The sequence below is a fragment of the Hyperolius riggenbachi genome, chromosome 6 (genome assembly GCF_040937935.1).
Source record: "Hyperolius riggenbachi isolate aHypRig1 chromosome 6, aHypRig1.pri, whole genome shotgun sequence".
In the NCBI taxonomy this organism is placed as follows: Eukaryota; Metazoa; Chordata; class Amphibia; order Anura; family Hyperoliidae; genus Hyperolius; species Hyperolius riggenbachi.
In genome coordinates, this window is record NC_090651.1 from 93,367,336 (window position 1) to 93,380,866 (window position 13,531).

The 13,531-nt window shown below is 43.4% G+C and overlaps 1 protein-coding gene across 3 annotated transcripts in view; it reads left to right on the forward strand.

Moving 5' to 3' along the window:
- NMNAT2 (nicotinamide nucleotide adenylyltransferase 2) overlaps positions 1-13,531 on the forward strand; it is a 182,891-nt gene that overhangs the window by 133,233 nt on the left and 36,127 nt on the right. For all 3 annotated transcript variants that reach the window (XM_068239673.1, XM_068239674.1, XM_068239675.1), the window contains 2 exons: positions 782-870; positions 12,365-12,432. In XM_068239673.1, coding sequence (XP_068095774.1) covers positions 782-870; positions 12,365-12,432 — 157 coding nt within the window. The remainder of the gene's footprint in view (positions 1-781; positions 871-12,364; positions 12,433-13,531) is intronic.

A 13,531-nucleotide genomic window follows, 5' to 3' on the forward strand; every position in this document is an offset into this window, starting at 1 on the left:
GACTGGGTCAGACTAAAGTGTGACCCTCACTGATAAGAAATTACAACTATAAAACACTTTCCTAGTAGAAAATGGCTTCTGAGAGCAGAAAAGAGATAAAAAGTGTCAATAGTTCCTTTGCCTCTCTTTTTCACTCTGCTCGGTACTCAGCATAGGGAAGGAGGGAGTGAGCCGCCTTTCCATCATCAGGCGCCTGTAAGCATGTGCCTACAGTGCCTTATGGTAAATCCAGCCCTGTGTTATTTTGTGTATAATAGTGGTAGATGTTTCACTGCTTCTGATAAAGTGCATCAGACTAAAACAGGGGGCTCCCATTCAGTTTGGTGCAGTAAAGAAGCAAATGAAATAGTTCTTGAGGTTCTGACAGAGCACTGCATTGACCGCGTCATATAGATTGTTCTATGTAGGGGCTGGTGCACCACCTCTTTTAAGTTGCTGCTGCTTCTAGGAAAACACTGATAAGTATTCTGCATCTGTCTGGCTTCTCACAGTAACCAGTGTTTGGAGGTTTCAGTCTGCATCAATGTAATGGCTGCTTTTATTTGTGAAAACCAAATACTAACATGTCAGACATGACTGCCTCCTGACTTCTGAACGTATTTTATTTAACCACATCCCTAAGAAACTGTAAAAGTAAAATCATTTCCTTCAGATGTTACTTGTTAAAAAAAGTTGCAACCTTTTTATCCCTATAGTTTACCTCGAGGAAAATGACATGATTGCAGATTCACTCAGTCTTACCTTTGACTCTTTTCAGTAATGATCCTTTTATTGTTTGCAGAGAGAGCGCGGGAATACCTGCACAAAACTGGAAAGTTCATCGTAATTGGAGGAATTATCTCGCCTGTGCATGACTCATATGGCAAGCAGGTAAAGACTCCTTTTCTTAAGATTCTTTCTTCTTTGAAATAATAATAATTGTTGAGGTTCATCTGCAATGTCCCCTGCCTTCTTAACAAAGATTTTCTGACATGCCTGGTCATTCATTCAATTCTGTTTGAAATCAATCAGAAGCTGTTCAGTCTGGTATGTTAATGCAACAGACATCACCAGCAAGTTTGGTCAAAATGATTAAATTTGGGAAATTTAACAGATGTACAGTATAACCATTAGTTTCCAATCAGGTGAATTGGACGCAGGTTTTGCCAGGCACTCTAATATATAGGTATACGGCGCTGAAGTGGTGAGTTAGGCACCTGATCCTCTAGCCGATTGGCTAGTAGTTCAGCTAGGAGTTTCAGGTACTACTAGCCGATCGGCTGTTGTAGCCATTCAGCTAATAGTTCAGCTAGAGTTTTTTAGGGAATACTAGTTGATTGTCTATCACAAGCTGATCGGCAAGAACTTCGGCTAGCTGATTGGAAAACAGTAGCCGATTGATTACTTTTCTGGGTGCCTTGGGTGACAGAGATCGTTTAAGTGTAATGAGGGAAGTTAATCTTAGGCAGTTAAGGGGGGTAGTGTTAGGCATAATGAGGGGGATTGGGGTTAGTCATTAGTGGGGGGGGTTAGTGTAATGCATAATGACAGGGATTGGTGTTCATCATTAGTGGGGGGTTAGTGTAGTGCATAATGATGGGAATCGGTGTTAGGCATTAGTGAGGAGTTAGTGTTATGCATAATGACAGGGATTGGGGTTAGTCATTAGTCAGGGGTTAATGTTATGCATAATGACAGGGATTGGGGTTAGTCATTAGTGGGGGGGTTAGTGTCATGCATAATGACAGGGATTGGTGTTAGGCATTAGTGAGGAATTAGTGTTATGCATAATGACAGGGATTGGTGTTAGGCATTAGTGGGGAGTTAGTGTTATGCATAATGACAGGGATTGGTGTTGGGCATTAGTGAGGGGCTAGTGTTATGCATAATGACGGGAAACGGTGTTAGGCATTAGTGAGGAGTTAGTGTTATGCATAATGACAGGAATCGGTGTTAGGCATTAGTGAGGAGTTAGTGTTAGGCATAATGACGGAAATCAGTGTTAGGCATTAGTGAGGAGTTAGTGTTATGCATAATGACGGGTATCGGTGTTAGGCATTAGTGAGGAGTTAGTGTTATGCATAATGACAGGGATTGGTGTTAGGCATTAGTGAGGAGTTAGTGTTATGCATAATGACAGGGATTGGTGTTAGTCATTAGTGGGGGGGGGGGGTTAGTGTTATTAGTGTTATGCATAATGACGGGAATCGGTGTTAGGCATTAGTGAGGAGTTAGTGTTATGCATAATGATGGAGATTGGGGTTCATCATTAGTGGGGGGTTAGTGTAATGCATAATGACGGGGATTGGTGTTCATCATTAGTGGGGGGTTAGTGTTATGCAAAATGATGGGGATTGGGGTTAGTCATTCGTGGGGGGGTTAGTGTCATGCATAATGACGGGGATTGGTGTTAGGCATTAGTGAGGGGTTAGTGTTATGTATAATGACGGGGATTGGTGTTAGGCATTAGTGAGGGGCTAGTGTTATGCATAATGACGGGAATCGGTGTTAGGCATTAGTGAGGAGTTAGTGTTATGCATAATGACAGGGATTGGTTTTAGGCATTAGTGAGGAGTTAGTGTTATGCATAATGACAGGGATTGGTGTTAGGCATTAGTGAGGGGCTAGTGTTATGCATAATGACGGGTATCGGGGGTAGGCATTAGTGAGGAGTTAGTGTTATGCATAATGACGGGAATCGGTGTTAGGCATTAGTGAGGAGTTAGTGTTATGCTTAATGACGGGAATCGGTGTTAGGCATTAGTGAGGAGTTAGTGTTATGCATAATGACGGGGATTGGTGTTCATCATTAGTGGGGGGTTAGTGTTATGCAAAATGACGGGGATTGGGGTTAGTCATAAGTGGGTGGGGGGGGGGTAGTTTCATGCATAATGACGGGGATTGGTGTTAGGCATTAGTGAGGGGTTAGTGTTAATTATTAAGAAAAGGTTAGTGTTTGATGTTAGCAGAAGGCATCAGGCATTCAGAGGGTCTATACCTCCTCGCAGTGGAGCAGGGAGGTGACTCAGCATCAGTGGTGGGGCCAGTGCCAGCTCGCACGCTGTAGCTCCACTCCTGGCATACGCAATAGTGTCTTTTTTTATTACATGGCTCTGCGTGGTGCTGGAGAAGATCCAAATGTTGGACTTTGTCTGACACTTTGATTCACATAGGGTGACACCGTGCCAAACTAGATCCAGCAACAGGGCAGAGGCGTAGCTATGGGTGGAAAAGGGGGGACATATGTCCCCGGGCGCAGCACTGTGAGGGCGCTCAGCATGGCGATTGCATCCCCATGTGCAGGTGGCTCATTGGCTACCCTGAGTGCCCCTGCTTCTCTCCCACCTTCTCCAGAGGAGTGCAGAAGCATTACAAGCAGCAGAAAAAGGCTATCTAAAGGGGGGCACATCTGGATATCTAGATGAGGAAAAAGGTGGCACATCTGGCTAAAGAGGTGCATAAAGGGGGGCACATCTGGCTATCTGAATGGGGTAAGGAGGCACATATGGCTATCTAAATAACATTTGACTCCACCCATGACCACAACCACATTCTGATGTCTGGCCACACCCATTTTGTCTAGAGGGGGGCGCAAAAACCGTCTTTGTCCCTGTGTACTGAAAACCCTAGTTACACCTCTGCAACAGGGCCCCCTAGTGATCTGCCCAAATGGGCCACATAATATTTATATTATGTGTGGCAGTGGCAGGGGGTGGGGCTGGCGGCGACCAAAGTGTCGGGCTTAGCCTGACACTTTGATCTGAAGGGCTGACATTGGTCCTATGGAGGAAAATACTAATGTTAGACATAGTCTGACGTAGGATTGGAAAGGGTTAAATTTGTCACTGTTTATGCAGGTTGCACTATAAAAATATGACTGGTGCTGCTGTCGTCAGCAATATGTGCTCTGCGCTCCTAGCAAAGATTCATAGATTCTTTTGTGTCATCTTCTCTTCTTTCTTGTGCTTTTTTGAATTGCAGATGATGCTTATCTTGCTGTGCATACTGGCTCTAGTCATCTGAGACTCCAGCCTATCAATCTCCCTCCTCTCTTCTTCTCAGCTCTTAGTTCTCTTTAATGTGCTTCTCTGTCAGAGCCGCCGGCCCACCACCCTCCCTCTCCTCTCTTCATGCTTTTAGCTCACTTTAATGTGCATCAGCCTTCCAGATATCGCTTGTTTGCAGAGCTCTGTATTGATTAGCTTTCATTCCTAATACTTCATGTTTCCCCTGTTCAGCTATTTCTGGTATCATTTCCTTCTCTTCTTTTTTTGGGGGGGTTTATTATTGTCATCCAATGCAGTTTACAGACATTTTCCTCAAAGCATGTTCTCCATTTTAGCCTGATGTAAGAGCACTATGGACCATCTTTCCCATCATGCTATTTGTCTGGCCGCTGTGCTGATCATCACATTTTGTTTCTTGTATCTATTTTTTGCCTTTAAAGCCACCCTGTGTCAAAAATGTGCTTAATAGCTTGAATTAATGTACAGATTAAATGGGCTGTAATAAAGACTTGCCTGCTGTCTGTTTCCTTATTTATAGTCTATAGACTTTTTAATGCATTTTATCCATCTTGTGAGGTGGACATGAGCACAGAAAGTCTGTGCTGTGCATTTGACTCCTTCAGCATACTGTACATTACAATGGCCACTAGTTCCTCTGATATGTTTGTAATGCTTGCTGTTGCCATTTTACAGTTCTGATTTCCAATGAAAATAATAAATATGGCTGGTTGTTATGGGTAGCAAGGATTAATATGGCCCACGCATGAGTTTTGGAACTCCAGGATTGCAGTTTTGTCACAAGAAAAGGCTAGTTGAAGGTTGGTGCTCCCAATTTCTGCCACCAGTATCACATGACTGGAGATGGTAACGGTTGGCCAATGGGAGTAGCTCAAATATGCAGGAAAGGCCGGACACAATTAGTTTTGTGTTTGCTTTGCAAGCCTGTTTTCCCTTTTTCACAATTTGATGGTAAAATGCTGAGTAGAAGCTCACTAGATCATCCACACTCGTTAGTCCAGTTTTCCACCTATCCAATGACTGGAGCCAAAATATCAGCATGACAGACATGTATTGGTTTATCAACTTGCCTACCTCTCAGGGTCGTCGTAACTGCAAATGATGGGCACCCCCAGCAGAACATTAATGGTGCCCAGCAATGTTCACACCCTTTCCCTTGCATACCACGGGGCCCAGCTTGCAAGGTTCATAAAACAAGTGTGGCAATAATAATCTTCACACCCATAAAGCTTGTGCTTATCCATAAATATATATATATATATATATATATATATATATATATATATATATATATATACTGTATATGAATGTGTTGTTATTGAAGTAAGCCACCTCCCCCTATTTCTCTTTTATTTGTGCTTTACTGAGTTTTATACACACCTGGGTACTTCCTTTGTACACCCATAACAGGTGTAGCCACAAAACAAAGTGCTAGCTGCGTGTTTTTAAAAAAAAATTATGAAAAACAGCCCACCAGGGCCAGAGCAATCCAGCGCGGCGGTTACCGCTAAGCTGGTTAAAGCTCTGGACCCCCATGCAGTCACAGGGGCTGCTTCCCTGTTGTTGTGCCCCTGCTACTTCTGCTGTGGTACAAATGTGTGTAGTTTCATGTGGAACAGAAGATCCAGCAACCTCTGAGGTCTACCCTTTCTTAGTATCAGAACCAATGTCTTTCTTTAAAAAACACACTATAGGCCCACAAAGATCTTCCCTGTAGTGTTGTCAGGTTATGCTTAGGTTATTATGACACATGACAGACAACTTTGTGATTTTCTGTGCTGTTGAATACAGTTCTTTAAAGGTTTAAAAGCGTCCATGCAAAAAGGGCGTCGGGAATAGGGGCGTGTGGTGTAAACGATAAGTGGTAATAGCTTTTATAAAAATATTGTGTTGTATTTCGTTTACAATAATGTTTTACAAATTAAAAAACATTTAATAATGTGTATGAAACTGCAAATTGTGAGAACGATAATCTTCTCTGTTTTAAAAGTGATACTTATAATTACGTTTGTTAAAAAACTATAATATATGTATAATCGTTACAATTGTATAATATTGTGAATAACCTTCATTTATCGTTTCTTCATGTAATAAAATGTGAAAATATTGTTTATAACAATGAAAAAAATATATAAGTACTTTTGTAACATCTGTAGTAAAACATTAGTAAAAATTACTAACATTTTACTACAACTAAACCTAACCTTTCTCTTACACAGAACCCTCCCTCTACCTATCCCTAACCCATAGACCCTAAACCTAAATCTCCCCTGGTGGTGCCTAAACCTAAATCTCCCCTGGTGGTGCCCAGTGTTGCCAACCTTTCACGTTATTTTTTACTGCCTAATACCTAAAAATTTACTGACAAAAGATTTTTTTACTGACAAAACCACTTGCGGCGCGCCGAAAAATGGGCGTGGCCATGCAAAAATGTGGGCGTGGTCATGGGTGGGGCCAAATATACATGATTTTAATATTGCTGTGAAAGGTCTGCCAGGGAAGTTTGAGCTCTGCCATAGTGTTTCCCCCCCTTCCCCCCAAAATACATGTAATCTTACAGCATTTCACCAAAAATCCACGTAATCTGGCAGTGGTTCTTCCAAAATACAGATAATATGGCAGTGGTTCCCAAAAAATAGATGTAATCTGGCAGCAGCGATTCACCCAACATACACATAATCTGGCAGCAGTTCCCCAAAATACATTTAATCTGACAGCAGTGGTTCCCCAAAAATAGGTAGCCCCAGGTCTATAGGTGTCCCCAGAATAGGTGGCCAGGGTTATAGATGTCCCCAGAACAGGTAGCCAGGGGGAGAGATGTCCCCAGAACAGGTAGCCAGGGGTATATGTGCCCAGTATATGTAGGCAGGGGTACAGGGCCGGTTCTAGACTGGCACATATGAGGGGGCAGTCAAATGGGTAGGGGGCAACATGTTCGAGGAAATTTGCGGCGACTAAAGTGGGCATGGCAAGTAAATGCACATAATGAGAGACAGCGTTTCAACAGTAAATGCACATAAGAGACAGCCTTTCACCAGTAAATGCACGTAATGACAGACAGCTTTTCACCAGTAAATGCACATAAGAGACCGCCTTTCACCAGTAAATGCACGTAATGACAGACAGCTTTTCACCAGTGAATGCACGTAATGAGAGACAGCTTTTCCCCAGTAAATGCACGTAATGAGAGACAGCTTTTCCCCAGTAAATGCACGTAATGAGAGACAGCTTTTCACCAGTAAATGAACATAAGAGACAGCTTTTCACCAGTAAATGCACATAATAAGAGACAGCATTTCACCAGTAAATGCACATAATAAGAGACAGCTTTTCACCAGTAAATGCACATAAGAGACAGCTTTTCACCAGTAAATGCACATAAGAGACAGCTTTTCACCAGTAAATGAACATAAGAGACAGCTTTTCACTAGTAAATGCACATAATAAGAGACAGCTTTTCACCAGTAAATGCACATAATGGCAAACAGCCAGTGTCCTCAGTATATGTAGCCAGCAGATATATGTGCCCAGTATATGTAGCCAGAGGTATATGTCCCCAGTATATGTAGGCAGGGGTATATGTGCCCAGTATATGTAGCCAGAGGTATATGTCCCCAGTATATGTAGGCAGAGGTATATGTGCCCAGTATATGTAGGCAGGGTTATATGTGCCCAGTATATGTAGCCAGGGTTATATGTGCCCAGTATATGTAGCCAGGGTTATATGTGCCCAGTATATGTAGCCAGGGTTATATGTGCCCAGTATATGTAGCCAGGGTTATATGTGCCCAGTATATGTAGCCAGGGTTATATGTGCCCAGTATATGTAGCCAGGGTTATATGTGCCCAGTAGATGTAGCCAGAGGTATATGTGCCCAGTAGATGTAGCCAGGGTTATATGTGCCCAGTAGATGTAGCCAGGGTTATATGTGCCCAGTAGATGTAGCCAGGGTTATATGTGCCCAGTAGATGTAGCCAGGGTTATATGTGCCCAGTAGATGTAGCCAGGGTTATATGTGCCCAGTAGATGTAGCCAGGGTTATATGTGCCCAGTAGATGTAGCCAGGGTTATATGTGCCCAGTAGATGTAGCCAGGATTATATGTGCCCAGTAGATGTAGCCAGGGTTATATGTGCCCAGTAGATGTAGCCAGGGTTATATGTGCCCAGTAGATGTAGCCAGGGTTATATGTGCCCAGTAGATGTAGCCAGGGTTATATGTGCCCAGTAGATGTAGCCAGGGTTATATGTGCCCAGTAGATGTAGCCAGGGTTATATGTGCCCAGTAGATGTAGCCAGGGTTATATGTGCCCAGTAGATGTAGCCAGAGGTATATGTGCCCATGGGTAGCCAGGGTTATATGTCCGCCGTAAGTGGTAGCCAGGGTTATATGTGCCCAGTAGATGTAGCCAGGGTTATATGTGCCCAGTAGATGTAGCCAGGGTTATATGTGCCCAGTATATGTAGCCAGAGGTATATGTGCCCAGTAGATGTAGCCAGGGTTATATGTGCCCAGTAGATGTAGCCAGGGTTATATGTGCCCAGTAGATGTAGCCAGGGTTATATGTGCCCAGTAGATGTAGCCAGGGTTATATGTGCCCAGTAGATGTAGCCAGGGTTATATGTGCCCAGTAGATGTAGCCAGGGTTATATGTGCCCAGTAGATGTAGCCAGGGTTATATGTGCCCAGTAGATGTAGCCAGGGTTATATGTGCCCAGTAGATGTAGCCAGAGGTATATGTGCCCATGGGTAGCCAGGTGACCTCCCAAAGCAGGAGGAGAGCAGCTCACTCTCCCCTCCTAAACTAAGTGACGAGTGGCTGGCAGTGGCAGGCAGCAGCGAGCGGAACTTACCTGCGTCTCGTAGCCGGCGCGGGATGATTTGCCGCTACTCTGGTCTGGTCCAGACCAGAGCAGCAGAACTTCCAGCGCAGGAGCGAGATGGAAGGTAAGTCCCGCCCGCTGCCAAACGCCACTCCCAGCCACTAGTCACTTAGATCAGGAGGGGGACAGTCAGCGAGGGAGGGACTAAGGTGAGAGAATGGGGGGGAGATTGCCCCCCTTCTCCACCGCTGCCCACAGCTCTTCCTCCACTGCGCTGCTGTCCTCCTGCAACAGAGCGGGCGGCTGCCCTTTTACGGACGCTGCTGAATTCCTTACGGAATTCACGGGCAGCTTAATTTGTATCAAAAATTACGGGCTGCCCATAAATTTACGGGCGGTTGGCAACACTGGTGGTGCCTAACCCTAAGACCTCCCTGATGGTACCTAACCCTAAATCTCCCACAGTGTTGCCTAACCCTGAGACCCCCTGGTGGTGCCTAATCCTAAATCTCCCCAGGTGGTGCCTAACCCTAAAAACCCCTAGTGGTGCCTAACCCTAAAACCTGCCTTAGTGATCGCTTTATTATGTGAAAAATAATGTTTTAAAAACAGTAAGGCTTGCTTAATTGGCAATATATGACTTTTAAATAAAAGAGCATAATACAACTGCACGGTGCCGGTCTCTTCCTTATACAAGCATTGATGGTCTGTAGTGCTGACAGACGCACCTGGGCACCCCAACTCTGAAGCAAAAGTAGGAGAGCTCTACTGCACACTTTTGATTAAAAACAGTAAGGGATGAAATTTTAAATAACGTTTTAGTTAAATACGATAGATATGTTTAGTATTTCTGTAAACGTTATTTGTCACGGGCGCATTTTGTAAACTTAAATCATCACAAGCACAGTTAAAAAATGTTAATAATCTCTGGACGTCGATTGAAAACCTTAAGGTGGATCCGAGATGAACTTTTACTCATTGCATAATTGTGTTCCTTTCCTATTGTTTATAGGGCATTCCTCAAGCCTTGCCCACAGCTTTTCAGAGAGCCTTGGCATTTTCAGACAGTAGCAAGGGCTCATGGGAGCTCAGTCTGGGCAGGAGGAGGGGGCGGTATTACTAGCCAGAGATTTCAGAGGCAGAGGGGAGGAGGAGGGGGGATTAGGTTTTTTTCACAGGCTGTGTGCTGAAGATGAAGATAAGCCTGCCTGTGTGCAATGTTTACAAACAACATGGCTGCTGTCATTGTATCACAGGTAAAAAATCATATTCTATTGAAGCTGTTTGCAGCTAGATTTGCTGTGTAAACTATCTAAACTTTAGATAAGAAATATAGACAAGTTGTTATAGTTAGTTTTTCATCTCGGATCCACTTTAATAATCTCCGGGCGCCCTTTTTTCCTGTTCGGTGCACATCAAACGATATTTATTATGGGAGTGAATGGCGGCACCCTTTTTGTCCACTTGCCTCATGCGCCCAAATTTCCTGCTTCCGGTTTAAAAAGTCTACCAATATAAATTATCTTACATGTTCAATGTATACTAAACATGACATATAGTATATAGTCTTGGTTGCAATTCTATATAATAAAATCCCTGTTGCTGCGTCTACCTGTGCCCATACGTCTGTGTCAGGTTCGCTCTGCGCATGTGCAGCACATGCATGTGCAGTACGGCTGTCTCCAGGGATGCTGCAGCAGCTCCTCATTGGCTACCTGGGCAGAAGGGGGCTGTCCGGGGCCCGGGAGACAGAGTGGACTGTGTTGAGAGGAGGACAAACGGGGGGTGGTGTTGTTGCCCTCAGGTTCTTGTGCCTGTTATATAATGTTCCTAAGGTCTTGCATAGTATATTTTACTTTCCTCTGGAAACATGATATTTTACTTTGCTATTAAGATCAGTGCTGAAGAAAACGGATTTCTCATATTTGTTAGTGGATTTAGCATTGACTGCTTTTGACTGCTTTTGTGGTTTCTTCCTGTTGAAGATAGAGCTAATGGAATATGTACTGTAGGAACATGACTTTCAGCAAGGCCACCCACCCAGGGAATTCTGGGCCTCTCCGGAAGCACTATCACTGCTGAACCTGCCAGCTGTTTATCCAAGCGGGTGTTTAGTGAGAGACCATTTTGTGTCTTCCTTTACAACATCGGAGCTTTTATTTAAATAACATGGCCGTGTTACAAGGAGAATGGGGGGGTAAATGTCTTAGTGTATCCACGGCGATCACATCGCCTTAGTCTCTATCAAACAAAGCAAAATAATTTACCTTGAAAATAAGTGTACTTTTTATTTAAAAAAAATAAAAAATCTGTGCCAACACATACAAAGGCTCATCACACATAGCTAGGTTATGGAAAAAAAAGTGTCAAAGAAAAAACGAATGTAAAGCAATCTGAAGACAAGGGCATAAGTCACAACGTTCTACAAAAACGTCCAATACTCAATGTAGGCACATACTGTACTGTATTTGAAATTACAAATGTGATTTGAGAACCCATTTTTATGTTCATGAAGATTGAATAATTGGATGAATTTTACTCTGAAAATGAATCATTTTTGTATTTTGGAAGTTGAAACTATTTTTTGTAACTGCAGTACCTTGTTGCAGTGTCTTGAAAACTATGATATCCTTATAAACATGTTGAATGTTCATTTTGGGTGAACTGAACTGACCTATAAAGGATTATAGCGTTTTCAGCCATTCCTTGTGAAAGGATCCATCCCAATTATCTATACCACCGTATGTATGAGATGTGACATAGACTTACATGTCTGGACTCCATGAACTGAATTTATGTGATATGGTTAGGACTTCATATTTCAAGATTCCACAAACTGTTGTATGTATGTCATGTGACATGGACACCACAAGTCAAGACTCTATGAACTGTTGTATTTATTTGATATGGTGTGGAGTCCGTACGTCAAGACTTTATGAACTGTTGTATTTATATGCCAATACTTCATGAACTGTTGTATGTATGTGATATGGTGTGGACTCCATACGTTAAGAGTCCTAGAACTGTTATATGTATGTGAATTGACATGGCCTCTATGTGTCAAGACTCCATAAACTGGTATATGTATGTGATGTGAGTTGGACTTCATATGCTAAGACTACATAAACTCTGGTATGAAGTGTGTGTACTTCATGCAAGAGACTTCATAAAATATCCAGAGGATCCATTTGATGTAAGGTGGACTCCATACACCAAGGCCCCATACTGTAGTGTCTGTGTTTGGTGTGTGCTTCACCTACCAATTTACTGTTGCTTCCAGTTACATGGTGCAGGCAGAAGGGAAATCTCAAGTCTTAATATTAAAAAAGAGCATTTGGCTTTAACTGATTTATCAAGCATATGTTCTAAAGAAAAAAATACTATAAATATTTACTGAAGGAAGTACCCTAGTTTTTTTTTGGGGGGGGGGGGGGAGGGGGGCAGTGACTATATATTCTGCTGATGATCTTTTTCATTGAGTTGAGCTGTTGATTCTGTGTTTTATACATAATAATAGATTTAAAATTTCATTTGTAGGGTCTGGTTTCGAGTCGACATCGCCTCAGCATGTGTCAGCTGGCTGTGCAGCACTCTGACTGGATTCGGTAAGACAGGATCACACCACAGAGTGTTGAGGAAAGATAGGAAGCTCCATTTTAGTTGCCAACAGTATTCTGTTATGTGTAGAAGCAGAACCCCTAGAAAAACATATCTCAAAGTATGGTCCAGACACAACTAAGGGTGTGTGCTGGTTGTAGTAATGGTCCTGTCTAGTAGAACTCATGGAGAAGTATATGATCAGTTTGATCAGGTGATAGATATGTAAGCATCTGACTTTTAAGGTAGCCATACATTGGTCGATTTGCCATCAGATCGACCAACAGATAGATCCCTCTCTGATCGAATCTGATCAGAGAGGGATCGTATGGCTGCCTTTACTGCAAACAGATTGTGAATCGATTTCAGCATGAAATTGATCACAATCTGTGGTGGTGCTGCCACTGCCGCCGCCCCCCCCCCCCCCCCCTGCATACATTACCTGCTCCGCCGGCATGAGTCCCCCGGTCTCCGCTGTCTCTTCTTCGCTTCGGGCTCCAGGGCTGCAGCTTCACTGAACTTCCTGTCTGGGGGAAGTTTAAACAGTAGAGGGCGCTCTACTGTTTACACTTGCTGTCCGGACAGGAAGAAGTGAAGCCTGCCAGACTCGGAGCCCAGCGCGGAGAAGAAGCGGGGACAGCGGGGACACGCGCCGGCGGAGCAGGTAATGTATTGCCGCTTTATTGCGTCGGTCGTCGGACATTCGAACGCCGCTATCAACACACTCCCGACCTGCCGGTGATCGAGCAAAATCTTCCGCACGGACAGATCAACGGGAATCGACGGGAACGATCGATTTCGGATGGAAATCAATTGTTCGGTCAGCGTTTACGGAACGATTTCACAGTTGATTCAATCACAGTGATCAAATCGAATCGGCTGTATATCGGCGGGAAAATCGTTAGGTGTATGGGCCCCTATACAAGTCATGATCATGTGCTAAAGCAGGACATAATCACAACAAATCTGAGCTGTGCAAATCTATCAGCTGTTTAAACAAATCATATGCTTCAACATTAGTTTTCTTAGACATGATCGCAACTACAGGTTGTCCCCAGCCCTATTACATAACATAGGCCCACATGGTGCAATCCAAGTGTTACATTT